This window comes from Mus caroli, chromosome 13, assembly GCF_900094665.2.
Source record: "Mus caroli chromosome 13, CAROLI_EIJ_v1.1, whole genome shotgun sequence".
NCBI lineage: Eukaryota > Metazoa > Chordata > Mammalia > Rodentia > Muridae > Mus > Mus caroli.
Genome location: NC_034582.1, coordinates 27312393 through 27340217, shown reverse-complemented (window position 1 = coordinate 27340217; position 27825 = coordinate 27312393). Strand labels below are relative to the sequence as shown.

Genomic DNA, 27825 nt, shown 5'->3' with positions numbered 1-27825 from the left:
AGAAAGAAAGAAAGAAAGAAAGAAAGAAAGAAAGAAAGATTATTTCTGCTTTGAGGTTCCAAACTTACCTCACGTTCTTCTTTCTGCAGGGCATTGATTTCAGCCCTGTATGTCTTAATAGCAAGCCTTGCTTTCTTGCCCTTAGATCCCACATCCGTATGGAGCCTATCCTAACTGATACAAGTGGGCTACTAGCAGCCATGCTTTTTCTGGACCTCTGTGGACTAAAAACATATTCGTTTGACTTTTTTGTCTTTTTGTTTTTAGTGATGAGAATTTACACATCTACTTCCTAAGCAAGCTCTCTATCCCCTGGGCTATATCCTCAGACCTTAATTTTCTGAGACAAAGTCTTAGTGTATGGCCCAAGCTTACCTAGAAATCTCTATATAACCCATTTTAACACCAAACTCTTATGGTATTGCTACCTTTACCTTCCAAGTGCTGGGATTATAGGTATATATCCCTACAGCAGCCCTGTCTGGGTCTTTAGTAAGTTCTTTTCCTGGGTACCCAACTTGTCCTCACAGCCTCTATGTGGGGGTGAATACATGACTTTGTATAATGTTCTTAGCTATCCAACTAAGAGAAGATTGCTCAAAGATGTGATACAGGCTAGCAGACACAACCCTTGCAGTTATTCGGGCCTGGATTTGAGCCTAGGTCCCATTCCAACTGGCAAAGAACAAGTTATGTAATTGCTGGGCCTATGTATCCTTGCCTACCATATAGGACTATTAGCAGGGATAAACAACATAGAGTGTACAATGGGTTGGACCAAGAAGAAGCCCAGTAAATCAGTGCTGACTCTGAATGGTCCCTGCTTTCCTAACTAAAGCAGGTGAGAGCCCATCTTGAGCCACCACCACCATCTTCTTATGGACAGCTTCCCTGATCACCCTGCTGGATTCAGACTCAGTGCTGGAAATTGACTAGTCCATCCCAGATGGAAGAAAACAAGGCCTTGTGCATGACTGCCACAGCCACTATGGGATCACGACAGACAACAGAGAATGAGGATCAGCACCAGCCCCATGTATGGGAGCAGCCTCTGGGAGCAGGTTGTGTGTGGAAAGCAGCTAAGAGTATGCAGTTGAGGGTCATTACTATGCCGTATGTGGCCTTGAGTAGGTGTGGATAGTCTGGGAAAGCCCACTTGTAGGCTTGATGGAGCAGTTAAGAAAACTTAACTAGCAAAGGTGTCGTAATGGGCACTGAGGCCCCCTGTGTTTCCATTACTTGTGTGGCTGGTCTCAGCACCCCACCCACAGGGACCTCATCCCTTTCAAGGACCCACAATACCAGCCTTTCAGGGATGTTCAGGGTGGCCAGAGAGATGTTCCTCTGAGTCCTTAAATCTGGGCATGGTCTTTATGTCACAGCACTTACTGACTTAGCACTGAAAGCAACAGCTATAAAATTCCAAATCAACAGCTTTCCTTCCCAAAATTCAAGATCCCAAGACTTCCATAGCTTACTTTGCTCTGTGTAGATAGGCCAACTTTTTCCAGCAGGCCTCTGAAAAATGGATATGGCCAGAATTCAAGAACCATGCTAGGTTCTCAGCTACCCTGACCTTTTTTTCTGGGTTTATTTGCAGAGCACACCCTGTGTATGAGACAAAAGACTCTTGCTTGGTAGTTTTGCCAGCTAACTAAGCAAGAGAATCACTATGGAGGTAGCCCTTCCTTAGATATAGAGCTTGTACCTTGAGGAGCTCATTTGTCTCTTTATGTCCTCTAAACATTTAGCAAGGAGAGATCTCTGCTTTATCACCTCTTAGCCCCTTTGTCACTGGGATAGTGATGCAGTGGCACACTGTTCTAGAAATACTCTATAGGTAATAGAGTGTCTTGAGATGAAAAGGTAGAGCTGAGGAGTTGCTTCCTAAAGACAGGCTCAGAGCTTAGAGTCTCTACAGTAGAACGTTTGCATGGAATGCATCATCCCTAGCACAGTGGGAAATAATAATCATAATTAATTAAATCAATCAGTAAAGACAGAGGCAGAGGACAGATTATTGGTACAATACAGGATATGTGGCAGCCATGCTCCTCAGAGTTGGCAATGGATTATGTAACAAGGCATGATTTTTTTTATACTCTCATAGTCAATAATTTTTCACATCTGGACCAAGCTGTCATTTCCAAAGCAAATTCACATACACTGAAGTGCTGTTTTTGTCAAGCTGGCAGACTATGATCCCAACTTATTTGGTCTGTGGACAGGAAGCTGCACTCCATCACAGGCCGTCTCTTAGATCAGACCCTCAGCCTTGTCAGCAAGGCCAGCACTGAGGGCAAACAAAGCACCTGCCAAGGGCGACTGTGCAGGGTGTCACACTTGGAGTCCCCACCAAAGCTTTCATCAAAGCCAGCCTGATTATTTTCCACTGCATTTTCCTGAAAGGATGTTATGATTTTCTAGATGTTTGGTGGCTGGCGATAAATCAGGCTTTTATGATGTCATGTGAAAGGCCACCTCTCGGACTTCCTCTGGCCGCAAGTGGAGAATAAAAGTAGGACGTGTTGGTAGAGCACAGTAGACACAGCTTAGCTTAACCCTTTCCTCACTTGTCCACCAGCTCGGGTCACAGAAGAAGGGGAGTCTTCTTTTCACATGCCTAGCCAGGATTCATGGAGGCAGAGTTGCTCTCCAGGTGATAAGTAGAGTCAACAGCATTGGTGTCACATCAGGTGCCTCCCATGGAGTGTGACAGAAAGGGTTATCAGTAATTTAACAAAAGTAGCCTCTAAAGGCTACTCTAAAGAGCCTTGGTTTATGATGTTGGCAATAAGAAGGTGCCTTGAAGCAGAGAAACTTACAAAGCTAGTGAGGCTATAATGAAATTTCTCATAGCATTATAAATTATTTTTTATTATGTTTTTAATTAGGTATTTTCTTCATTTACATTTCCAATGCTACCCCAAAAGTCCCCCAAACCCTCCCCTGACTCCCCTCCCCCCACTCCCACTTCTTGGCCCTGGCGTTCCCCTGTACTGAGGCATATAAAGTTTACAAAACCAATGGGCCTCTCTTTCCACTGATGGCTGACTAGGTCATCTTCTGATACATATTCAGCTAGAGACACGAGCTCCGGGGGGTACTGGTTAGTTCATATTGTTGTTCCTCCTATAGGGTTGCAGACCCCTTTAGCTCCTTGGGTACTTTCTCTAGCTCCTCCATTGGGGGCCCTGTGATCCATCCAAAAGCTGACTCTGAGCACCCACTCCTGTGTTTGCTAGGCCCCGGCATAGCCTCGCAAGAGACAGCTATATCAGGGTCCTTTCAGCAAAATCTTGCTAGTGTGTGCAATGGTGTCAGCGGTTGGAGGCTTATTATGGCATGGATCCCCGGGTATGGCAGTCTCTAGATGGTCCATCCTTTCATCTCAGCTCCAATCTTTGTCTCTGTAACTCCTTCCATGGGTGTTTTGTTCCCAATTCTAAGAAGGAGCCAAGTGTCCACACTTTGGTCTTTGTTCTTCTTGAGTTTCATGTGTTTTGCAAATTGTAACTTATATCTTAGGTATTCTAAGTTTCTGGGCTAATATCCACTTATCGGTGAGTACATATCATGTGAGTTCTTTTGTGATTGGGTTACCTCACTCAGGATGATGCCCTCCAGGTCCATCCATTTGCCTAGGAATTTCATAAATTCATTCTTTTTAATAGCTGAGTAGTACTCCATTGTGTAAATGTACCACATTTTCTGTATCCATTCCTCTGTTGAGGGGCATCTGGGTTCTTTCCAGCTTCTGGCTATTACAAATAAGGCTGCTATGAACATAGTGGAGCATGTGTCCTTCTTACCGGTTGGAACATCTGGATATATGCCCAGGAGAGGCATTTCAGGATCCTCCGGTAGTACTATGTCCAATTTTCTGAGGAACTGCATTATAAATTCTTAAATGCCTTTGAGAGAATGGGAAATTTCTCATTTAAGCCAAGACCCAGGAACCTTGTTCCCCACATCCACATCCCATCAATCTATAAATCTTTCTGTGTTCTACTTCCCCAATTATCATTCCATGACCACAAGTCTACTGCCACTGTTGTCTAGGAATCCCCATCTTTCCCTCAATGTGTCCTGGACATCTTACCTGGTCTTCTCTTCTGTTTTTGACCTCTCTGATCTGGGACAACATACACAGATGTCTCTGAAAATTTCTAGTGCTTAAACTCTCCAGGACCCAGAACAAAGCCTAGAATCACTGCTCTGAGTGCTGGGATGGCAAAGGACAGCTTCTCTGGCCTTTCAGATACACACACACTCACACAAACACATACACAGCATGGTGAGAACCCACTAAAGGAAAGTGGGTTCCAGTGATGGAACCCACCCTAAGAGCTTGTCAGGAAGATGGCTCCCCAGCCAGCTAGGGTGTTCAGGGCTCCAGCTTTGCACTAGCCAGAAAGGAAGGGTGGAGGCATCTCAGCCTTCAGAAGCTCTTGATGTCCTCATTTGGCCAGAAGAGGGGCAGGGCAGCCTTGGTAATGTACACTCTGGTGAGTATCTGAGCACACAGAGAGGTAGGTGCCTAGCCTCCCAGAGCCATATGTGTGTCATGCTGAATCTTCAATGCAGTAGCCCAGACCTGACCACTACAGAGTACTCAGGTCATATATCCCAGACATCAAAGAGTAGCTGACTACAAGAGGCAGCAGGTAATGCATAAAAGTGTAGTACAAAGAGAAAAATAAATGCTTCCATAAATCAGGGTGAACAACTAGAAATCAGTGTCATACTTTTAAAATCATGTTGCTCCCCATCCTCCCCCCTCCCCAATTCAGGCTTCTGCGTAAATCATTTAAGTCAGCCTACTTTCTAACTGTGGCCTAAGGGACACGGATGTACAATTCAGGGAATAAAGCCTTGATATAACATGGCTTCTGTAGAACAAGGCCTGGGGTCCATGAGACGCCTGTTTAACCTTCTCTGGCCTTACCATGGGGTGCCTTTTCTTAAAGTACTCCTTAAAGTACTTTCTATCAGTCATATCCCCAAAGAGATCTTCTTGCCCAGATCTTTATGTGATAAGTTTCTTCTTACCATTCAGGTCTGTAATCAAATAGCACTCTTTAGACTGTCCCTTAGCCATGAGGATGGTCCCACTCTTGTCACATCCCAACCTCTACAGCCTTGTCCCCATGTTCCCCATTAGCTGATAGCTTCTTCATATGTCTGTGCACTTTTTGCCATCATTTCTCCAACCCAGCACAGCTGCCATGATAGCCAAAACCTTGCCTTATTCAAAGTCACTTCCTTAATGCCTGATAGAATCAGTGTCTGGCAACAGTTCACAAGGTTGCAACATGTGTGCAATACTTGGAGAAAAGCAGAATGTAAAATCCTGGGTAGAACTGTTCAGCAAACACAAGCCTAAAAATGAAACAGGACTGAGTGTCTCGAAGATAGAATGCCTGCTTCCCTGGCCTGAATGAGGCCCTGGGTTTGCTCTCTAGTGCTTCACAGGAAGAAATCTGGCACCAGCAGCTATTTGTATACAGCCTTGAACTCTTACAACCATACAGTATGATAGACAGTGTTTATCTGTTTTATAGATTTAGAAAACTAATATTCAGAAATAGCTGAGTTAACTGGGCCCTAGATAGGAGTCCAGTTCCCTCCAGTGATATCTCTGGGTTCTTAGTAATGTCTAAAAGTGTTCTGTTGAAGTTAAATTTATAGTGATGTACAGATGCTAACTGCAGTTGTATTGGTTCTGACAAGTGCATGGGCTCCTGTACCATGCTCTGTTCACAATCTTCCCCACTGTCTCCTTGTGCACCTTGCTGCTCAGTATCCTCCCTTTGGCTAATATTCATGTTTCTATCACAATGGCTGAATTTGTTTTAGAGCAATATATTGAGTTATGGAGTGGCTGCATTTCTGTGTCAACCTCTATCCAGCATTGGCCTGTATTGATATCCTCATATGCTGACACATTATTGAGAAGCCACTGCCTGTCAGGTTAATGTGGCATAAGTTTCCCTTGGAGGGCTTGGTATGACTACTAGACTAAGAATCAGAAATGCTGCCTTCTAGTCCAAGCCCCTGCCACTAGATGGCTTCATGACATCTGGCTGAAATGTCTTTACAGATAGACATAGGGATTCTGTTCTTCTCGTGGAAAAATAAAAGAACAGGTAACCATGTACAGATCCCCCCAGCCAGCTAAATTTTTCTTAGCCATGATGGTAGGGAAAGAACCAAAGAGGAAATCATCAAACTATGAAAAACATAAGGGTCCATATTAATGTTCATCTTTCTTCTGTGCCCCTCAAGAAACTCACAAAAGCCAGGTGTTGTCTTAGGTTTTTTCTCAAGCAGTTCCTGTAAGAAGCACACACAATGCAGGGTCTGGTGTTGCAGTGTTATGTGGCATACGCTGTGCCCTCATCTACGCAGCCAGACCTGTCACAGGAGTCTCTAGGGAAGAGGATGTGGCTCTGTTAAGCCATAGGAAAAGAGAGGGAAGGAGGCAAAGCACGGGTGGACAGGTACATTATTAAAGAGAGAGGTCTTGAATTAGAAGACCTGAATATGCGTTGGGAAACACCCAAAGGAAAACTACAACGTTTATACTGTAAGGAGATCTGTATTAGTTACAATGTTCTTTTGTGTCAGTGTTCAAAATAACAGTAGATTCCTTGCCCACAATAATGGTAGATTGCCTAACAAACAAGAAGGAAGCAAGCTTAAGGAAAATTGCCTTTGTCTTGTGCAATCCGGGATGCCCCATGGCCTAAGTCGCCTTCCTGGATAAGAGGGCACAGACTCAAGATAAGCAGGATAACAGTTTGGCTTTTAGCTCTGAGACACTTTGTAAAGAACTTTCATCTCTAGGAAAGAGGCCTCTGAAGCCGATACAGAATCTCCTGAGTTGCATCTTGAGTGTGGCTGTCTTTATGCTTAATTAGCTGAACTCTGCAAAGTGCTTTCAGGGCAGAAAGTGCTAAGTGGCAAAAGAAATGCAGCCTGCATCTTATGTCCAGAACGCCACTTGCCAATTATGTCACAACAGTCCCTAATCGGTCCACTTAAAGGTGCTTTATCTCCTTTCCTCGGGGTTTATGCCACCTCCTTCTAGCATGGGCAAATCTTTACACCCCAGATCCAGTTATTAACAGTAGCCAGTAATTTTCAAAGAAGATGGTGCTGACTTTGAAGCCTGGAATGCTGAGGTCACTAACAATCTTATCTCCCTGTCATTAAGTGGCCCTTACATTATAAGTGTGAGTCACCACCACCACCACCCCACATCAGCTGGTTAGAATGGTTAGTGAAGGAATTAGGAGCAGCAGGCTCCAGTTATAGTAAGTCATTCAATTCACTTTCCTTGTGTTGATACTACTGTGGGCACAAGGCTTCAAAACTCCGTGCTACCAGAAAAAAGTTAATTCCATAATTACAACTATAGACCCAGGATTGGTACAGAGGTGTCATAAATCTGTATGTTGCAAGGTGACCTCCTCAAAGTCTCATTGGCAACCTGTTAGACAACTACCTGTGAGCAGGCTACTAGACACTGCTCCTAAGATATGCTTTCCTTTGCTTACTTATTCAGAGTGGGCCTGATGGAATGGACCTAGCCTGGGTCCCACAAGGCTATACAAGCCGGAAAGAGTGTTCCTAGGTTGGTTGCCATTTCAGTGCCCCAGTCAAAGCCCTGCAGTGGGTGGGTGATGGGTAAAGGGCAGATAGGCAGTAATGCTACTACTAAGGTGTTCTCAAGCTGCTAAGGGAGAAGCTACAGTTTGGTTGGTTGGTTGGAATGTTGCATATGGTGTGTGTTATCCAGTCCCCAGAGGAGAATGGACCTCTGCCCATGTCTCATGTATGTTGGCCTGAGAGAACTTTAAGACTCATTAACACTCTAAAGGGAAATTAATAATTGTCTGAGAACCCATATCTCCTCACAATACTGCCATCCCTCAGCATCTAGTTCCCAGATCCCCCTCTGACACTGAACTCCTCAGAGACCCTGTATAAGATGATTTGCAGGCCTATGCATGTCTTCCTGCACTCAGTAAATCTTCCTAGGAAACTTAGTGTCTAACACAGTACAGCTGCTGTTAGCAGGTGCTATGATTACAGTGCTGCAGTGACAAGCATGATCTACACAACTGCAGTACAGGTGTCTTTTTCTTTTTACTTTTTTCTTTTTTCTTTCTTTCTTTTTTTTTTTTTTTTGGTTATCTTTGATCAATGGCTGCTTGAGACTATGTATGCAAAGTCCACCGATTTGTAGGACACCCCCCACCCCCCAGGAAATATGTTGACTGTATAACTTGTAGAGCCTTTGCTGCCTAACTGTATTTCTCTACTTATGCTAACTATACTTTTTTTTTTAAATTATAATGAAAAGGGTGTGTGTATGTCATGATATGGTGGGTAGACAGTCTAGACTGCCCAGAGCCAATGGGCTTAGAGTGGGCTTTGGCCATAGGCTAGGATCGGCTTTTATAGGCCACTTCTCTGCTTCATGTCTTATGCCGGGCTACACTCTGGAATGGTGCTTGGTGAAGCTGCCCAAGCATGGTATCAGTTTAGTTCTGAAGCATTCTGCCGGCCCTGCTGGATGAGCAGTCCCCTGAGCCTGCTTCCTGAACAGATGAGACAACCTGCAGCTTTCTCCTACTCCCTTATCACCTCTTGCCATTCAAGAAGAGCCCTGATGTGGACTTCAGTTTTTGCCATTCTAAAGCCATCTAGGGTAGGAGAGGGAATCGCCCAACCTCTTCCTCTTTGCAGTGCTCTGAGGTTAGCTCTCTCCTGGAGGAGGATTAAGCCACAATTAAGTTCCTGCATATGAGGGCAAAAAACTACACAGGTCCTCAAAAAGCATTGCAGGCTACAGAGTGGAGAGTGGGGAGCTCTTTAGGCTTCTTTCTCACTTTTCCTCCATGCTGCCCTCCCTGTCTGTCTAGAATCTTGACTGGGATATGCAGTGCAACTTCAAAGGCTTCCCTGAAGTTCTGTTGTTTTGTTTTGTTTTGTTTTAAGCAGTTCTGCATTTCCCAAGAGAAGCTTTACCCTAGGAGGGAAGCCTGTCTCCTCACTCATTAGCATAAAGTCAGATCAAGACCTAACTCATTGGCATTCTTCTATTCCCTTGGAACCTGAGCTGGTCTTCAATTTCACTTTTCTAAGGAAGGCATGAGGGGAAAGTCAGTATTTTTGTGCCACTCACAGCTCCATGTCTTACATTCCAGAAGATGTTTGGCCAAGGTTTCCATAGGGCTAGGATTTCCTCAGTCACATCCCTGTCTGTGCACCTTCTTGCTTATGGCACTCAAAAGTCAATTTCTTCCAATATGTACATTAGAAATTTAACAACATCCTGCCAAGAGCTCGTACACTCCTAAAGTCTCTCTGCCCTACCAGATGTTCCTGCAAACCATACCACAAACCTGCTGAGGAACCCCAACCCCACTTGTAATTCAATCTAAATGTTATAATTTTTGCAAATCAAACTTAGAGGAAAGGAAGAAAAAGAAATGAGAGTGTGAGTTGGAGTTCCCCCACGTGATCCAGGTTAGCCCCTAGCTTCCTTCCCTACTGGAATGTTTAAGGAAAGTAGGTGAGGGCTTACTGAAGGGACTTAATTTGTATAAGAACAATCAAAATCACATTAGGGGAAGAAAAGTCACCTATGTGGCCGAAAGGTGTCTTGTTATCTTGGCAGCAATGTACAGGCAGAGATCTTCAAAAAAGGGGCCTCTAATTAAAGGAGACAATAATGGCAGGGTGAGCCCTCCTTTGCTGCGGGCTCAGGAACTGGCCTAATGACTTCCCCAGGACTTGGTCTGGTACTTTATCTATCTATCCACTGTAACAAGGCTGAGGGCCAGAAAAGCCTGTGATTTCTTTGCAACTAAATATGCCCTTCTCTGAAGCTAATGTTTGCAGCCCCATTGCCATGAAAGCCATCGTGCCTGAATGCTCCAGATGCAGCACAGCTCCTTAGGGGCAAACAAGCCAGGTCTGCTGGAGAGAGTGGGTGGGTCTGTAGACTTTCCCTGTTCCTCGTGCTGTTTAGCTGTTGTAAAATGCTTAGTTAGGCCTAATTGAATTTGACAATAATAAATTACACATTGAAACTGTATAGTTCACCTAAGGGATAGTAGTGCAAATGGTAAAGACACCAGGAGCCAGCTTTAGGAAATGTCATATTCACATTTAAATGCTTTAAATTTTCCTCCTTGTTTTGTTGCCTGGTTTTTTGGGTTTTGTTGTTCTCCCAAAAAAAACTCCAGACCACCCAGTTCATGAAGCTCTCTCTAGAAACACTACATAAATCATCACTTTAATTCCAGTTTTGCCTCTGTTGTCATATGGTGACTATAAGCCTATGAAGAACTGAGTAATTCAACTGTAGAGCAGTATAGATAAACTCATTCTTCTCATTAGTCATTAGGAGGTGCTTGGCCCTGCTGGAGTCATTTGTGCAAGTTCAAAAGTCTTAAATATGAAAGAAGTGCATATGGCCTTTGTCCCTATCCATATCGTGTGAGAGCACAGCACAGCCTGGCTTCCCTGGAGGAGTCCAGCTCCCAACCCCGACTTCTCTGCAAGTCAGAGGAAATGATCTTTAAGGGAGCATTTCCTGTCTGCCCTCCTGTCCAGCACTATATGCCTTCACACACTGGCCTTGTCATGCCACCCCTGAAGTCTGCCTGAGCAGACTTGCAAATGAAATGAACCATTGACTAGATCCAACAGTAGATAGGTCTTTCCTTTTCTCTTTCTTTTTTTGTTCATTTGCTTTCTTGCTTTCTCTTTCTTTCTTTCTTTCTTTCTTTCTTTCTTTCTTTCTTTCTTTCTTTCTTTCTTTCCCTCTTTCCCCCTTTCCCTCTTTCCCTCTTTCCCTCTTTCCCTCTTTCCTTCTTTCCTTCTTTCTTGGTTTCGTTTGTTTGTTGTTTTGACAGGGTTTTTCTGTGTAGCCTGGGCTGGCTAATAACTGTGTAAATCAGACTGGCCTTGATCTCAGAGATCTTCTGCCTGCCACTGCCTCCTGATTGCTGGGATTGAAGGTGTGCACCCCCACCTGCTCACCCTCCCCCCACCCCAGGCTTAGGAAGCCATTTCCTTAGGACAGTAAAGCACACAGCAGGCTGAATTGATGGAGACAAAGGAGAGCTCCGCTCCTAGGCAGGGGCAGGTGAAAGACAGTTAGTGGGACAGAAGTCTCTCCACTGACCCATGTATCAACTCAGTGGCAACTGGCAACAAGAGCCACTGTTTGGTTCTGACAGCCAGCACCTCATGCTCTTCCTTCCCAAGGCTTCTTGCTCTACTTAAATTTCAGGGAGACAGTGCTTTGGCAAAAGGCTAAGGAAGCTAGGAAGCTTCAGTCTTAAGAGCTGAGCTCAAAACTGAATTGTGCAGTTTAGCTGGGCCTGTCTCTGGTTTCAATGAAATACTTTTACAGTACATGTTAGTAGTGTCTGTTGCTAAGCTTTTGAAAACCATTTTTCTTTTTCCTTAATTGTAGTTGCCTGGTTGTTTTTATATTATGAGCTACTTGTAGAAAAATACAGGAAACATAATTACAATACAACCTTCCCTTTCCCAAGCCTACTGAGATCATTTGAAACCAGACAGGGTTTTAAGGCTCTTTTAGCTGTATGTTCACAGCCATGAATTGCATCCATGCTGAGTTGGTTAATTTACAGCCCCTGCTGTGTGATTCTACAGTAACCATGCTCCCCTGAAGCTCTGTAGGAGGGGCGAGGGCGGGGCAGGAGGACAGTGCTTCACGACTCCAAGCTACACAGCTTCCTTCCTCTGGGGAAAAAGAAGGAATAGCTTTGTGTGACTTTTACACTAAAAAAGCAGCATTGTAAAAGGATATACAAGTTTATTTAGGGAGAGTAAAGAGAAATAAATTACTTGGTTTGTTTTTTTCACCTACACTGGCAGTTCCAGGTAGCACTGTGCTGTAAACGCTAATTACTAATTCTTGTATCCTACCTTTCCTGGGGAGTCTGGAAATGGGCTTTTAGGCCAGCAGAAATAACTTGCTTCACTCTGGTGAACACTCTGGGGAGGAAGTGGGTACTTCAGCATATTGTGAAATGCAAAGCCTTTGGGAATTTGATTTATTCAAGCCTAAAAAGCAATGCTGGATGATTGAGAACAAGAGTCCCTGAATGTCCTCTGCTTGAGTAAGATTCAGGCTGGGAAAGGGAATCCAAACCGCCTCTTCTTGGAAGGCCCAGGTGAGCACACTGTGTGCAAACACAGATAGCTTATACCTAACCCCGGCCTACTCATCTGAAATCCAGAATAAAATGCCTTTGCCTGCCAAGTTCAGGAGACTGAGATCAGGAGAAGCCTTTTACTGCAGCATGGTTATGATCATCAGTGGCTGTCACTCAGAGCGATGGTTCACTTGTCCAATAGTGTACTGCTAAAATAAAGTGTCTTAATGTAATACTTATCACTATAAAGATCACCTCCCCCTCCTTCCTGCCTAGTCCCTGGTTATTTTGAGTCTTGGCATATTCACATGGATACCCTCATATGAATAGACCTAACTGGAGTTCCCTGCTTTTTCCTTCCTTTCCTCTCTTCCCTTTCATCTCATCTTGAAATTCCTACTAGTCTTGAGACCTGAAATAAAGAACTATGAGTGAGGGCTAAGATAGAGGATTTTCTTCTCTTCTGTTTCTTGTTTGTTGCCAGTCTTCCTTCCAAGGAAACCTCTTAAATGGATAATTGTGAACTTCTCTTGCTAGAATTCTCCAGAATCCACATGTGTTTCCCCCGGTAAAGTCAGAGCTGAGCAAGCCGATTAGGCTTGGCTCTGTGCTTTATGTTGTTAAGGCCCACTCCTGGGCCCTGTCAGTGGTCGTCAGCAGTCTTCTCTGAAAGTCGACCTGTAAGGAGCAGGCAAAGAGAGGTGAAAAGCTAGAGAAAAGGTCTAGACGGACAGAGGTACATGGCCTCCGATGTAGAGTTTCAAACTGAGATTTGCAAATTTGTCCCATGAGTGGAGAAAAAAAAATCCCCATATTCTAAGGAAGAAAGATAAGAGTAGGACAGACCCTTTACTGTGGCTGCACAAAGGAGGTTTTGGTTTAGGAGCTTGTGGGTTCCTTGCTGACTGGCAGAGAGAACTATCTCCACCCTAGCAGAGCCAGGGCTCAGCCCCTGCTACTGCAAGCTCTGCTCTCTCGGCTGACCACACTGTGGTGGTGCCGATCGCCTGCAATTGCCTGCCCGCCTGGGCTGTCCCAAAAGCTGGAGACCGGAGGTAGGGATCAGATCCGCTACTACGAATCCAGGCGGCCAGGCGCCAGGGACAGGGCAAGGGCTATAGAACTGATGATAGGTAGCGGGACTTGAAGAAGTATAGTTTCTAGGGACCTAGCAGATGAGTCAGGGTTCTGCCGGTCAAGGATCTGGAATTACTGTTCTGCAGTGGAACTCCGTGCCGGCATGATTTACCCCTGGCCTTGCCGAGAAGTGCAGTAACTCGAAACAGTTCTTACAGTAGTTCTCCTGACAACTTAATATCTATTAGAGAGAGAGAGAGAGAGAGAGAGAGAGAGAGAGAGAGAGAGAGAGAGANGAGAGAGAGAGAGAGAGAGAGAGAGAGAGAGAGAGAGAGAAAGAAAGAAAGAAAGAAAGAAAGAAAGAAAGAAAGAAAGAAAGAAAGAAAAAAAGCCATCGGAGTCACGAGAATGAGGTGGGGCAGGAAATGTGGGCAGTTGGAGATAGCTTACTTGCAAGGTCCTAGCTGACCTGATGGTAAGTACCTCATGATGAGACAGATTGGGAAAGGGGTATGACAAGCCCATGCGTGCACAGCTCATCTACCATCTCTCCACAGGACTTTCTGCAGGGAGATTGCTCCAAGGCTCAGCAGAAGCTAAACTGGAAGCCCCGAGTTGCCTTTGACGTAAGTTTTGTCTCCAGTGCATATTCTCAGAGCTGCTAGCTGTGAGCTCTTGCTGCAGGGCTGTTGTCAAACAGGAGACCTTTCAGGGCCCTGTGAGGAGGTGTTATAGGAGAAGGTGGCAGAAACTCCACCCTTACAGTCCACTCTGAATCTTGGGTTGCAGGAGCTGGTGAGGGAGATGGTGCAGGCCGACGTGGAGCTCATGAGGACCAACCCCAATGCTTGAGCCCCTCTGCAGAGACTCAAGGGGCATGGCGACAGTGCAGAGCCAGGGAACCAGAGTCCAGTAACTCCTGCCAACCATGGACCCTCGACCTCCTGTGCTGTCCCTGCATCCAAAGCTGGGCCACAGAGGTTTGTAGACCCTGGGACAGGACACACCAGAGCTAAGGCCACATTGCTTTTGTCAAACTCTCCTCCTCTGATTGGTTTCAGAAATCAAAAAGTTTGATTCACATATTCATTTTACTTGAAATTATGTCACTAGACAACTTATATTTTGGAGTCTTGAGATTGTTTTTCTCTTTTCTTATTAAATAATCTTTCTATAAACCAGCACTAACAGAGTTTCCTGTGTATGTTTTCTCCAGGTTATAATGTAGGCAGTTTATGGCCCCAGACCACACCCACACCCACAGCTGGGGATGGAACAGTCCTTAGTTCCTTTGGGAGAGCCCCTGTTGAAAAGACCCTAACCTGAGCTGGCAGAGCACCCAGCTAAGTCTCTGCCTTAGGACACACCTATCCCCTGCTGAACTGAAACATTCCTATCCGGTCTTGTCTCTGCTGAGTTTAATTAGAACCACCTAGCTTTTACCCTCTCAAAAAAAGCTCATGAAACATGGGCTAAAAGAAGAAACTTTGATGGTAAGTAAATATTGCTAGAACATTGTATGTGAAAGCCCTGGGCTGCCCAAAAGCCCCCAATGCCTCTTCTATGTGCTAGAGTCTTTCACACAATATTTACTTCCAACATCTAACCTTCAGTACTAGGTCACTTTTTAAACTGAATTTTGACTCCTCAGTTCAATCTGCTTACATCCAGTACCTAATGTATACCAGACATCATGCTGATCCTTCAGACTCATCAATACTAATTAGAAATTATGATAACGAGACTTAGAACAGAGGCTCCAGTACCACTGAGTTTCTCATTTATGTGCTAGAATTATAGCCATGGACCTGTGTTCCTGAGCTGTGGGCTGTGTAGCTACAGGTGATACATAAGTGGACAGAACCCCTCCCCGGAGCAAGCAAGGATCTGCCTGCAGGTATACAATCTTGCATGAAATAGTGTTCTGGCCTAGAGCAAATTAGGTCAGGACTCTTCTCCCCTCCACTCCCCTTCCAAGCAAAATAAAATAAAGCTTAAGCGAATGGCATTCCAGTCTTTGCACATGCATGAGACTGGGAGTGAACTGTTTCTGAATGTCTTCACAGGCAGGTTTATGATCTGGGGGAGGACTAGGGCTGGTGCTTTCTATCCCGTGAGAGCATGCTGGCCAGGGCAGCCTCGGCCCCCATGGAACAGAACTAGGGTAGCCAGGCTGGCCCACCCGGTTCTCAGAAGCCACCCCAAGAGGAGCCTGCTGTTTCTGTTCCCAAATGGGATGCTGCTAATTGGAAGCAGATGGTCTCTGGGAGGTGGGGCTTGTAGGACTTGGCGGGCTGGGGGCATACACAGATGCTCTGTCACTCGGGCATACACTGTCACCCATGACCTCAAACACACATCATATACAAATTCACTCCCCCAACATTCCCTCTTACACGCTATCACACGCATTCCTACAGGCAACACTCAAAAGTCTACTGTCCCTTCACACATACTCTCAAATCTTGTAGCTAACCACATGCTCCTTGGCCTTGACCCCACTGAACAAGCCCTCCTTCTCCTCTGACCACCTAAGTCCTTCATTCAACACCCAGGAAAAGCCATGCCAAAGACCTGCAGGTGTGCACAGGCTGTTTAACTCAATGTTTTGTGACTTTCTAGCCCAAAGCCATGATGAGCTCCTTAAGGAGGAGCAGGAGAAATCCTGGGCAGGGGTTCTGTGTGCGTTTCTGATGGGAGAACTTTCTAATCACAACCTTGTCACTATGCATGCTCTCCCATCGCAGTCTGGGCTCTTCTGGGTTCTTGATGGCATGTATTAAAAGGAGAAAAACAGCAGATGCACCCCAGAATTTAACCTAGCTGTGCTGAATTTTATGCGCCCCCCCTCAAGACCCAATTGAAGGGTTTCTTCATAAATCTCATCTTAATTTCAGTGATTTTTATGTGTCCCTCACACTTCTTTTTCTGTCCTGAAAACATTGGGTATATACTTAAGAGATTGTTAACACCTCTCCTGGCCTGGTATTGTAAAGACTGAGAGAGTTAAGCCATTAGTATTCTCAGTTATGTCAGAGGTAAGCCAGCATTAGTTTGTCAGAGAAAGTTCAAATGCTTGGGTACTAGGGGCACCACTGGCTTGGTACCCTTCAAACTTGTCTGTCCACATCTGCTGCCCTTTGTCTTTAGTTCTGGAACAGTGAGGTAGGACTGTCTACCCCTGCAGCTGTATAAGGAATAGGCTCTGAGACGGGAATGCCAATCCAAAGGGAAGGTTGGGAGAACCGTTTCCATAGAATGATCCAGAAGCAGAATTGCTTTAGGCTTCTTTTTATTTTCTATAATCACCAAAGCCAGTCTCAGAACCCCACAGAAGCCTGTCAGATGGGCGTCTCAGACACAAACGCCCTCTTTCCAGTATCGTCCATGCTAGAAGCAGGAAGTAGCACTTTACATTTTCATTTTAGAATAATTCCCCGGGTGCTGGGAATATATCTCAAGGTAGAAGACTTGCCTAATAGATAGACTGTGAATTCATACAAAACTCCACTAAATAAATAAAGGACCGCAAACACACCATTTAAAAACGACCTTTAGGTCCCACCATAGGTGGGAAGGGAAGCACACAGGCACCTTCCTCGTACTTGGGAATTAAAACTCAGCAATCTATTTAGTTGTGTCCCAGTGAGTTCAGCATTACTTCTTTCATTTCATCCAGGGTCTTTCTGTAGCCTTAACTGCTCAGCAGACAGCATGGGTAGGGACAGCTTCCACCCAGGTTCCACACAAAGGTTGTGTGTTCCTGTACTCGTGTCTTACAAGATCAACATGTCCCAACATGACATCCTTACCTCTCCCAAAATTGGAGGTTTTCCCCATAGAGAGTACTGAAAACTTTCACAAGTAACAATAACTCCTGAGACACATTACAGTTCTGGAAGCTAGGCCACCTCCACAGCCCTGCCTTCCCATGCTCCACAGTGTTTTCTGAGAGCACTAGACACTGAGCCTATTCTGGGAGTAGGAGGTAGCCAGGCTGCCTTCTTCCTTGAGGTCTGTGCTCCCCTAAGCCTCCCATATGCTCCTCTGGGCTACATGGAACAAGCATTCAGGGAGTGGGCCTGGCTATAGCCACTGGACCTGAGGCCTTCTGCTGTTCTTACAGGGTGATGCTGTGCCCTTCTTTCCCCACCCCACCCCTACAGTTTCATCCCTCCAAATGTATTCAGGGGGGGACTCTCCTAAAGACATAGGAACTTTCCAAGGTCCCACCCCACCCTCATTCAAGTCCTTAACTTCCCATCACCAAGAGGTCTGCTCTGAGCAGACAACCGATCTCTGGGGCTGACCCCTTGCCCTGTGGCCTAAGCCCCAGTCCCTGTCCATCTTCCATGTCAAGGGATCATACACTGCCAGCCGATGCATTCTCAGCTGCCTCTCTGAATTCCTGAGCCAAGGTACTTGCTAGAGTGTGCACTGCTGATATACACCCGTTTATTTGCTGGTGAGGAACTGCGACCAGCTGATGCCAAAAGATTCCCCAACTCCTATCCATCACTACCAATCGCCTCAGCTCCTGTGGATGCACCTGTCCAGCCTCACCCACCACCCAGCCTCCAGCTCTACAGCCCTAAAGCCCAGCAGAGGAAAATGCAGCGCGAAAGAGCTGTCCTTCAAAAGAAGGAGTCCTGACTGCTAAAATGTACCCTGTCCCAGGCATCTGAGAGAATCACAAAAGCTGGGAGGCTGGGGAAGTCAACTGTAAACCCAGGCTCCACCAACCAGACTGCTCCAAAGGAGGCACTGGACTCAGACTGGCCAGAGAGGAAGCAGAGCAGTCCGAGGTCCGACTGCAGTGGCGGGCCACGGGCAAGGGAATGTATATTTGGAAGGGGTCAGGACCTCGGCTGGAGTCTGGCTTTTTATGGCGAGGAAGCTGACTGGGAAGGGCCTTCTGGCTTTCCTGTTGTGCCACTTTATCCCCCTGCCCCCATCCCTCCTGGCAGCGTAGCTTGGGGAGCATGCTTGCCCCGGGGTGGGGGTTGGGGGAGGCCTTTTCCCTGCATCGAAGACCTGGACCGCTCAGGGTAGTAGTGACCGTGTTTGGTGGGCGGGTAGGGCCTACCCTGGAACCAGCGGACAAATACAGGAAATGCCACATTCTCCCACTGTCACCACGTACATTTGCTGTAAATTATTTTCCTGCACCTCCCAGATAGTCTGAATGCTGATCGTGAGTGTGGGTCAAAGAGAAGGCACAGAAAGCCCCTTGAGGTTCAGGGGCTTTCAATGTCGGACCTAGTTTTCTCAGAACAATCTAGCAACCAGCCTGCCTGTTGCAAGAATGGCTTCTCCCCAAGGCTCTCTGCAGAACACTTACAAGGGAACTTTTTTTTCCATGCTCTTCTCTTGCCATGACTAGTGCGACTTTCCAAGGTAGTATGAGAAAGTCATCTTAACAAAGTGAGCCTGGAAGGAACCTCTGGTTCCTGGGACGCTGCTGCCCTGTGGCTTCTGAGACTCCAGAAAAATCTCCCGGACCCTGAGAACTAACTTTGGGAACTGCTGCGCACACTGGCGTCCCTGGGCAGGCCTGCCAAGGCTCCTCTGAGCGACTCCTTTGGAGCCTGTGCTGAGTTTGCCTAACTCAGAGGTCAGTTTTCATAGCTCCTCTACCAGCAGATTTAAAAAAAAAAAAAAAAGAATGTGATCACCACACTTAAACCCGTATGGTATGGCTTGGAGGCCTGTAGCCATTAAGGATCCCTGCACAGCAGGGGAACAATGACCTGGTTTTTGATAATGACGGAAATTCAGAGGCCTTGAGATTTAAAGGTGCTAAATGTGTTGGTTTTCCTGCATTTACCCTAGGGTAGAAAACAGGAGGGGTCTCTCTTCTCTCCTTTAAATCATTCCCAAAGAATTCTCGAACCAAGACCTTCCCTTCAGTCTTTTATGCCCCTTTAGGGTGAAACACCAGGTCTCCACAGTGAAGCCGGCCTTGAGCTCATGAATTTCTCTTCCACACTCACTCATATAGGCAAAGCTGTGTTCAATTAAGGGCAAAGGACAATCCCCTTTCTCAGGAGGGCAACTGGAAGAAGAAGTTGGAAAGACTAGTCCAAAGGCAGCACTAGGAGACGATCTGCAGGCACAAAGGCCCTTGGGCAGTGTACAACAAAAAGATACTCCTTTCAGGAAGACAGGAAGAGGCTGTCCTGAGAGCACAGAATCTACACAAGGGCCCCAGTGACTTTTTGAGGCACTCTCACTCACATGCAGGCCCAGAGATTCTGAGCTGGAAACAAGGCCAGACCTAAGTCATGGAGGCAAACCTCTCCTCTCAGGGACAGCTCCAGCCCTCATGTATGTATGTGGAAGGAAATTCCAGGTCCTACTGCACTGCCTATAATATGCTCAATATGCTACAAATTTAAAACCAGTGAAGGAAAAAATCAAGTAAATAACACAAAACTAATATAAAACAGAGTTTCTTCAGAGGCAAGGTAAGATAGAAGAGGAGGCAACAAAGGTCTGAAGTTGAGCTCTCTGTGCCTTATTTTGGTTTCCAATAAGACGGACATGGTACATTTTGCTCAATTTTCCACCCCTAATCACGTTGAGAGCCTTGAATGGGTTTCAGAGCTGGAACTCATTTAATTGGGTATTGTTTCTTTCTGACCTGACTTGGATGCAGCACCTGCCTATCCTGCTCTTTCCCATACCTGTGCACTAACTAGGATCATATCTCCACACCCCCACCCCAAGTCATAGTGGAGGTGAGCAAAGGAGCCACCAGAGATGGTGCCGGCTGGGAGTAGGGGCATCCATCCAGAGACTCTCTGGGGATCCCAAAATGTTCTTTGGGGAAAGAGGAAGGATGGGGGAACCTGGCCAGGAAGACTAGAGGATACTGACATATAAATACATGGAGTCAAATGATGCATAGAAAAGATGGTGCTGGAATAAAAGGGTGAGGGATTCAGCCAAGAGAAGTTCCAGCTGTGATTGCAGAGCCCAAATAGCAAGAAAGATAGAGGGGAGGGTGGCAGGGGGAGCTATGGTCCATATTGTCAATTCAGAAAGGCGAATCCAGGGCAGTAGAATTTCTGAAACTGGCAATGGATCCGTTTGTCAAATTTCTGTGGGTTTCTCTTCCTGCCGAATCTCTGAACACATCAGATTTCACTTACTTAGAACTCCCCAGCTTTTGGAACCCCTTTCTCTGCCCCTGGTCCTCAAAGAAGTGGGATAAAGCCTCTAGCATGTTCCTTGGTTTCTTCCTCCCCGACAGCCCCCACCACATCATAAGTCTGCTCTGCCTAGCCAGCGTTGTTACTTAGCTATCATCAATCTTACCTCTAACAGGATATTTGTTTATGCGCTGGTGGGAAAAGCTAATGGCTTCATGAACCAGTCATAAAAGGAGGGACAGGAGTCAAATATGAAGGCCCTATAACACCACTCAATATCCAAAAGGCTCTTCTCAGTGTAGGGAAGGGAACCTAGTCTATCCAACTATTCTATCTTCGGTGCCACTGGCAGCTCGGAGGACATGGTGTGGGTACCTACAGCCTGGTGAGTAAGGTTGTCTCTTGGCCAGGTGGCCTGAACCAGAAGAGTTAGGGGTCTCAAGGGTTTTATACCACTTTGAACAAAACAAATGGCCCTCTGCCTTAAAGACAGAATCTCCCAGCACCCTAGTAACCAGGGTGGGAGGAAAAAGGTGCCATGTTCTTCACCTTTCAAAGTTAAGGGAAGCCCAAAAGGGCTGTAAGACACTCTGGCGGCAGAAAGCAGCCAGCAGCTTCCAGAGAACCAGAACAACTGAGCCTTATTACCACTCTGCAAGTATCTATTATTAATGACACAAACTGCATGGAATGATAAATTGCAAAATACATGGTTGTTTGCAGGCAGCCTGTTGAAGAGGGCTTGCTAACTACACTACCCCAGAAAACAGCACGTGTTCCTACCACATGTGGAACATGCCAAATGCAAGATTTTACATGGCACATACCACACTGGCATTTGCCTATGAATTACTAAGAAAATAAATGTGCTCTGCTTCTCCTTTTGGGACAAAATACTATCCTAACGATTTCTACAGAGACAATTTACAAAATGAGTGGCCTCCTCACCTGAATCCTGCATATTCACCAGGAGGCTAATTTCCAAATGTGATGTCCATCAATTAACTATCAAGCAGTTTTTCTTACAAAATGCTACAGAAAAACTGCAGATCAACCATACAACGCCACTAAGGAATAAGTCATTCCAAGTCAAAAAAGAATGGCAGAAATAGTTTCTTTCTCTTAAATTAGATATGGGTGTTCAAAAGCAAATGTATAGACAATAGAAAACATTACACATGCGTGTTTTGTTTTTTAAATCTATCAACTCCCACATGACTCAGAACTACTACAGAGGCAACTCTTGCAGAAATAACAAGGTGTGTTTAATACCAACACCTTCCTAGACACACACATGTTCCATTCTTAATTTTTCAAACCCGCAAACATAAAAAGAAGCTTTCCTCCCGACAGACAGGACAGAGCTACGAGGGGCTTCTCGGGAGCCACAAGCTCACACTAGAAACCTGCTTCGCTAGCTGCCTGGCCCAGAAAAGGAAAAGCAAGGGACACCCACAGAACACCACCTCTAGGAGCCAGGACATTCTTTCCTTAGCTGCACCCAGCACCACAAGGCAACAGGACTCGAGGACAGCTAGGTTCCCCTGGGTCGCCTGGAACTGGACCCAGGGCTGGCTGCGGCCTAGGCGTTCTCAGGGCCGCAAGGCCTAGGAGGAGTAGACCCGGTGGGTCGCAGGCACTTAGAAGAGAACCTGCCGAACTCCGTACACCCTCCAGCCTCAAAGCTGGCGTTCATGGCCCAAGTAACTCGTGTCCCTGTCACACAAATCTCCAGGTCGCAGATTGCGGACCAGGCCGCCTGGAGCAGGCCGGCCGGTGCGGCCCGACTGAGGCTGGCCAGCACGCCTGGGCTCCGTTCGCCCACCGAGGCTGCGGGACCCGCTGTCACCCGTGAGCAATGAAGTGCCTGTGACCTTTCCACCCGGGCTGGGCTCCTAAGCACACGTGTGTCTCCAAAACAAAGGCGGCGAGCGAGGAGGAAAGAGGAGCGAGCGGCGAGGCCGCGCGCGCCAGCCACCGCCGCGGGGCCAGGATGGGAGCGGTGCTGGGGCCCGGGCGCCCGAGGCCCTCGAGGCGCTGCTGCGGACGCCGCGACCCCGGGAACCCCGCGCTCGCGCCTCGGTCCCTGCCCTTCTTGCCTCGGCGCAGTCTTTTGGGCACCCCGACCCTACTCGGAGGAACCCATCCAACTCAAGCGGGATGGGAGGAGGGTCGTCTCCTTTGGACGCCATTTCATTTGCTCCACAGACAACTCCTTTCGGGAAAGAGGCCGCTGCGGAGCCGCGAGCGGGAACCCGGAGGGCGGCCGCGGGGCGGGGGCGCGCGGGGGAGGAGGAAGCCGCTGCGAACGCAAACAGAAGCCGGCCGGCGGCCGCCCGCCGCAGCGGGTAATTACAGCTCATTAGCTCAGGAGCCTTCCCAGCCCGGAGCGGCGTCCTGGAAGCCGGCGTCCGAGCTGGACGCCACTCCGAAATGCATGGCCGCCTGAAGGGCCCCCCCTGGAAAGCCCGAGGCCAGCCGCGGGTCTCCACTCGCCACCCCCTGTCCAAACAGTTGAAAACCTGAGAACCGTCCAGCCTCCTCCGTTCCGGCCTTGGGTCGGTCAATTCCGTCGGAGGGGACAGGGCCATCGGTCACCTGCTCAGATCTCTCGCAGGCCTAGATAACCCAGCTTGGGACACCACACTGGGTGCACAAATCCCAGCGCCACACTATGACTCCCCAAAGTAGAGTTGGGCTACAACTCCTAGAGATTTGTAAATAGACATTACCTTCTCCCCCTTCCCACCCCATCCCTTGCAAGGGGTAACCTGAGGAGGCACTCTTGGCTAGGGCAACCCAGAAAACCCTTAAAGCCACAGTGAGGCCAGCCCCAGCCGGCTTGCCCGGAGGAGACGCCCTGCCAGCGCCACCGCGAGCTTCCCTGGCTATTATGTTACCGCTCTGAGCGGCGGGAACCGAGCGAATCAGAGGCCACGTAAGGCAGTTTTTGACTGAAATTAGAGTGTATTTATTTGCAGCAATCCTTTAACAATGATCAAATTTTGACAACAAGCAACAGCAATTACTGCTTAAGTGTTGCCTCTAGATAGGAGCGGCAGATAGGAACCTGCTTTATCTCGAAAACAAACTGAAGGCCTGAATATCTGTAATCAAACCGCCATCTCCCCAAGTCTGATTGACAGGGCAGATCACCCTAAGATAATGAATTTATTACATTTCCTGGGTTATTTACAAAAGGGGGAGGGCCAATCCGGATTGCCCCCTAGGTTTAACTGTAAATTAACAAGAAAAATTGGTTTGAAAAGAAACCACCCCAGACTAATGTTTTTTCTTCCTTCTTACTCTTCCTTCTGGTTATTGCTGTAAATCTTCAAAAACAAATTGTTCTACAAATATATCTTCTAAAAGTTTCCCCAAGATTAAATATCTATTTCCAACCCACAGTATATTTATATTTTAAAAAATTTAATCCTTCTGTGTAATGCATAAAGAATTGTAACTGTGAGTGAGTTATATACATACATTTTAAAACTAGTTTACTTCTCCTCTAAGAAAGGAATGAAATTAATAGAAAAAAAAACTATTTGGCATCTGGCTCACAGGTACGTATAATACTCATTGCAATCTATGTGGGACACGAAGGCTGAGCTCCATCTGTTAGGATCTCCAGGTACATTTGCTTCTCTGCATACAGGCACCACTGTGGTAACACTGATGCTGATTCATGGACTTAAAAATTGCCAAATCATGTTCTGTAGTTACTGAAGAAAAGTATTTGTTCATGTGCCAACTCAGATCTACTTAGGAAATTATCTTTTTAATAGCCACAAAGCAAGTTGACTAGATAGTATGTTTTGCAGAAAACGCTGTAGGGGAAAAAAAATCTACTTAACAATTTAAAAAACGGAGTTTAGCGAAATTTGACATCACCTAGAAGTTTTCTCCACATTTAAAAAAAATCTGACAGAGACTAGGGAACTCCTACAATTTCCGCTCTGAAATCTTTTCTTTCTATTAAAGCTGTATTAAAGTATTCAGACATATAGGTCTTATTCAAACTGAATGGCAATTTATTAATAAACAAACAATGGATATGATCAACAAAAAGAAAATGATGATAGAAGGAGATTAATACAGTTTCCCTTTTTATAATGAGAGAAAAGGCACATTTTAAAAGTTTCAGGCAATTTAACTTGAAAAGCTTTTGGAACACTTTCTGGTGTTTGGTCCGTAACATCCAACTACAAATTAAAAATAAATTACTATGTTGCAATTTACATTTAAAAACAAGTCCATGAATAAAAAGAAAGCGATTTTCATAAACAGGGACTTTCCCCGTTCTTTCGACATAGGATAAAATATCTTACAGGTGAGAGGCAAGGCAGAGGCAGAGGGGCAAGACGAATGAGCAGGAAAGCGAGTCTCTGAACGCAAGAAACTTACGTGGTATCTGGAGTAAACTGTCCTTTAATAAACCATGATTTTGTTGTCTGTACAAAATAGTTTACGGTTTTGCTTACTTAGATAAGGCAAAAATGGAGGAGCTTCTGCATTAATCTTTTAAGAAAAATAGGTTTTCTTTGAACTGATGCTGGTGAGCTGAATTTCGGGAGAGATTCTGTTCGCTGGTGTGGTAAATCTTCTCAAGTTTTAAAATTTGTATGTTTTTAGTTTCGATTTTGCATTGCTGGGTTCTTTTACTGTTCCTGCTCTGGGGTTCCATTCCATTTGGCTCTAAGAGTGCCGGGAATAGGGTCAGAATTTGCTACAGTCATAGACGAAAGCCCCCGACGTGCGGTACAGAGACTGGCTGGCCGGGAAAGCCATCTGACAGCTACTATTCCCATTCACCGGGGAGTTGTTCAAGCCGATCCGCTGAGACTCGAACATTTCCCGCACCGAGTGGAAGTTCTGCTGCTGGCCAGGGTAGCCTGCGGCCGCCGCCGCCGCCGCCGCGCTCGCCAAGTGGCCCAGGTCTCCACCTGCCTGGTTCAGGTACCACGAGGTGAGTCGGCCTTGGTGGGATGCAGGGTGGTGGCTGGCCTCCTGGCCGCCCCCGCCGTGACTCAGGGACGAAGAGCTGCTGCTGGTCGCTGGAGGCAGCGAGTAGTCGGGCAGGGGGTCGTCTACCGCCGCGCTGCCCGCGCCTCCCGCCGGACCCTGCAAGTGGCCGCCACGCTCGCCCGCCGCGTACAGGCTCATAGCCTGCAGGTTGCAGTGGTAGGTGGCGGCGCCCCCCGTACCCGCAGCGCTGCTGCTGCCGCCGCCTCCGCCGCCGCCGCCACCCCCGCCGCCCGAACTGCCCGCACTGGAGCTCTGGCTGCAGGGGGAGCTGTAGAGGGAGCTCTGACCCGGCGAGTAGGCGCCCAGCGCCAGCGGGGGCGCGATGCCCGCGCGCGAGGACGCAGCCGCCGAGGCCAGGAGGCCGGAGCCGAGCTCGGCGGCCGAACCCTGCGGCGACCCCCGCAGCGACGTCATGATGTTGTCCACGCTGAAGCCCTGGCTGTGATGCGGCGGCGGCGCAGGCTGTGGCGGCGGCGCGGGTTCTGCAGCGTCCAGGCTGAGCGGCCGCGCCGACGGCAGGCTGCCCGGGGGGCTGCTCCCGCTCGACAAGCTGCTGCTGCTGCTGTCGGGGCTCTCGATTTTGGGCACTGTGGCGGCGCTGCCGCTGCCTAGGGCGGCAGCCGGGGACAGGGGCTGGGGAGGCGAGGGACACGTACCGTTCTCCGTCTTGATGTCCTGGATGCGCACGGGCGGCGGCTGTGGCCCGGGAGCGGAGCCCTCGCCCTGCTCCGGGGGCGCGGGCGCGGGCTGGCGGCCGGCCTGCGGCGGCGGCGGTTCTTGGAGGTGCAGCCGGCCCTTCTCCTCCTTGTCCTTCACCGCGTCCTTCTTCTTGAAGCGCCGCCGCCGCCGCAGGAAGCTGCCGTTCTCGAACATGTTGTAGGAGTCCGGGTCGAGCGTCCAGTAGCTGCCCTTGCCTGGCTTCTTGTCGTCGCGGGGCACCTTGACGAAGCACTCGTTGAGCGAGAGGTTGTGCCGTATGCTGTTCTGCCAGCCCTGCTTATTGTCCCGATAGAAGGGGAAGCGGTCCATGATGAACTGGTAGATGCCATTCAGGGTGATCTTCTTGTCCGGGGCATTCTGGATGGCCATGGTGATAAGAGCGATGTAGCTGTAGGGCGGCTTTACCATGTCCTTGGGCTGCGGCTGCGGCGTGTAAGGCCCGTAGGCGCGCGCCATGCTGCCCGGGTACTGCTCGGCGTGAGCAGGGTGCGAGTACACGCTCATAGGGGCCGGCATGGCGGTGTAGCCGCCCCCGGCCGCCGCCGCGGCAGCGCGATAGTAGCTCTGCTCGCCGCCGAGGTAGGGCACCACTCCCAGGGAGTTGGGGCTGGACACCGAGTAGCGCGCCTGCATGGCCCCGGCTCGCCGCCGCCAGGCGCAGCCCTCCGCCCCCCACCCTCGCTCGGGCCGGGCCGCGCCGCACCGGCCGCCGAGTCCGAGTCCGGGCCGCGCCGAGCTGCTGCGGGCCCCTCCGCGCTGCGTCTGTCCCGGCCGCGGCCGCCTCCTTGCGCCCTGGGCCGCTCGGCCTCTCCCTGCGCTCGCCTGGCGCGTCTCAGCCCACTCAGTTCCCGCGCGGGCGGCGAGGGAGGGTCGCTGCACCCCGAGAGGGCCAGACCAGGACGCTGCAAGCCTCCTCGGAGGAACGTTCGGAACAACTTCCAGGCGCAGTCGGGGCAAAAAAAGAGACAAAAGTTAAAAAAAAAAAATTAAAAAAAAAAACCCAAAAACAAAACAAAACAAAACAAAAAAAATAAGAAGGCGCCCTGCTCGCCACTGCCTGCGCCTTCCAGGAGACACTGCTCGGGGCTGCTGGCTAAGGCGGCCAAATAACCAGGGGCGGGGGCAGCGCGCCGGCCGCCTTCCCGGGCCCCCGCGTCACCTTTTCTCAGTCTCTTGCGCCGGCCGCTTAAGGAAGCATTGGGAAAACTTCTGAACTTTTGAGCATCCGTCACCCAGGCGAGGACTTTTTTACGCAGTTACATTTTTTTCCGGGCAGTGGAGCCCCGCCCCACTACGGAGGCGGCAGCCAATGGGAGGCGAGAGACGCCTGTGAATGAGCCAGCGGCCGAGCTCTGCCGGCCCGCTCCTGGCGGCTGGAGGACCGCGGGGCTGACCACACGCGCGCCGGCTGCCCGGGCCCGGCGCCCGCGCCCCTGCCCGCAGCCCGCGCTCGGTCCTCCCACCGCACCCATCCACTCACTCCCAGACACTGCGGTTCTCCCGGACTGCGGACTTTCGAAGTCCTCACCGGCCCGGAGACCCTTCCTGGTCCACTGTTCCCAGGCCTCTACAGAGCCCTCGAGTCACACAGGATCTGCCTTGATCCTTACTCTACCGTGCTGTCTCCAACGCCGGGA

General features: G+C 48.3%; 3 protein-coding genes across 3 annotated transcripts in view; 1 reads left to right on the top strand and 2 right to left on the bottom strand.

Moving 5' to 3' along the window:
* Window positions 1-14470, top strand: part of Gmds (GDP-mannose 4,6-dehydratase) — a 515369-nt gene extending 500899 nt beyond the window's left edge. The window contains exons 10-11 of the mRNA XM_021180416.2: window positions 13844-13912; window positions 14076-14470. Coding sequence (XP_021036075.1) covers window positions 13844-13912; window positions 14076-14138 — 132 coding nt within the window. The 3' untranslated portion in view covers window positions 14139-14470. The remainder of the gene's footprint in view (window positions 1-13843; window positions 13913-14075) is intronic.
* Window positions 14471-21547: 7077 nt separating this feature from the next.
* On the bottom strand, window positions 21548-23031 carry LOC110308484. The gene has a single exon (XM_021180937.1). The coding sequence runs from the start codon at window positions 23029-23031 to the stop codon at window positions 22336-22338; it is 696 nt and encodes a 231-aa protein (XP_021036596.1). The 3' UTR covers window positions 21548-22335.
* Window positions 23032-23400: 369 nt separating this feature from the next.
* On the bottom strand, window positions 23401-27392 carry Foxc1 (forkhead box C1). Its single transcript, XM_021181014.2, has one exon. It carries the CDS (start codon window positions 26819-26821, stop codon window positions 25160-25162), a length of 1662 nt encoding a protein of 553 aa, XP_021036673.1. The 5' UTR covers window positions 26822-27392; the 3' UTR covers window positions 23401-25159.
* Window positions 27393-27825: the final 433 nt, after the last annotated feature.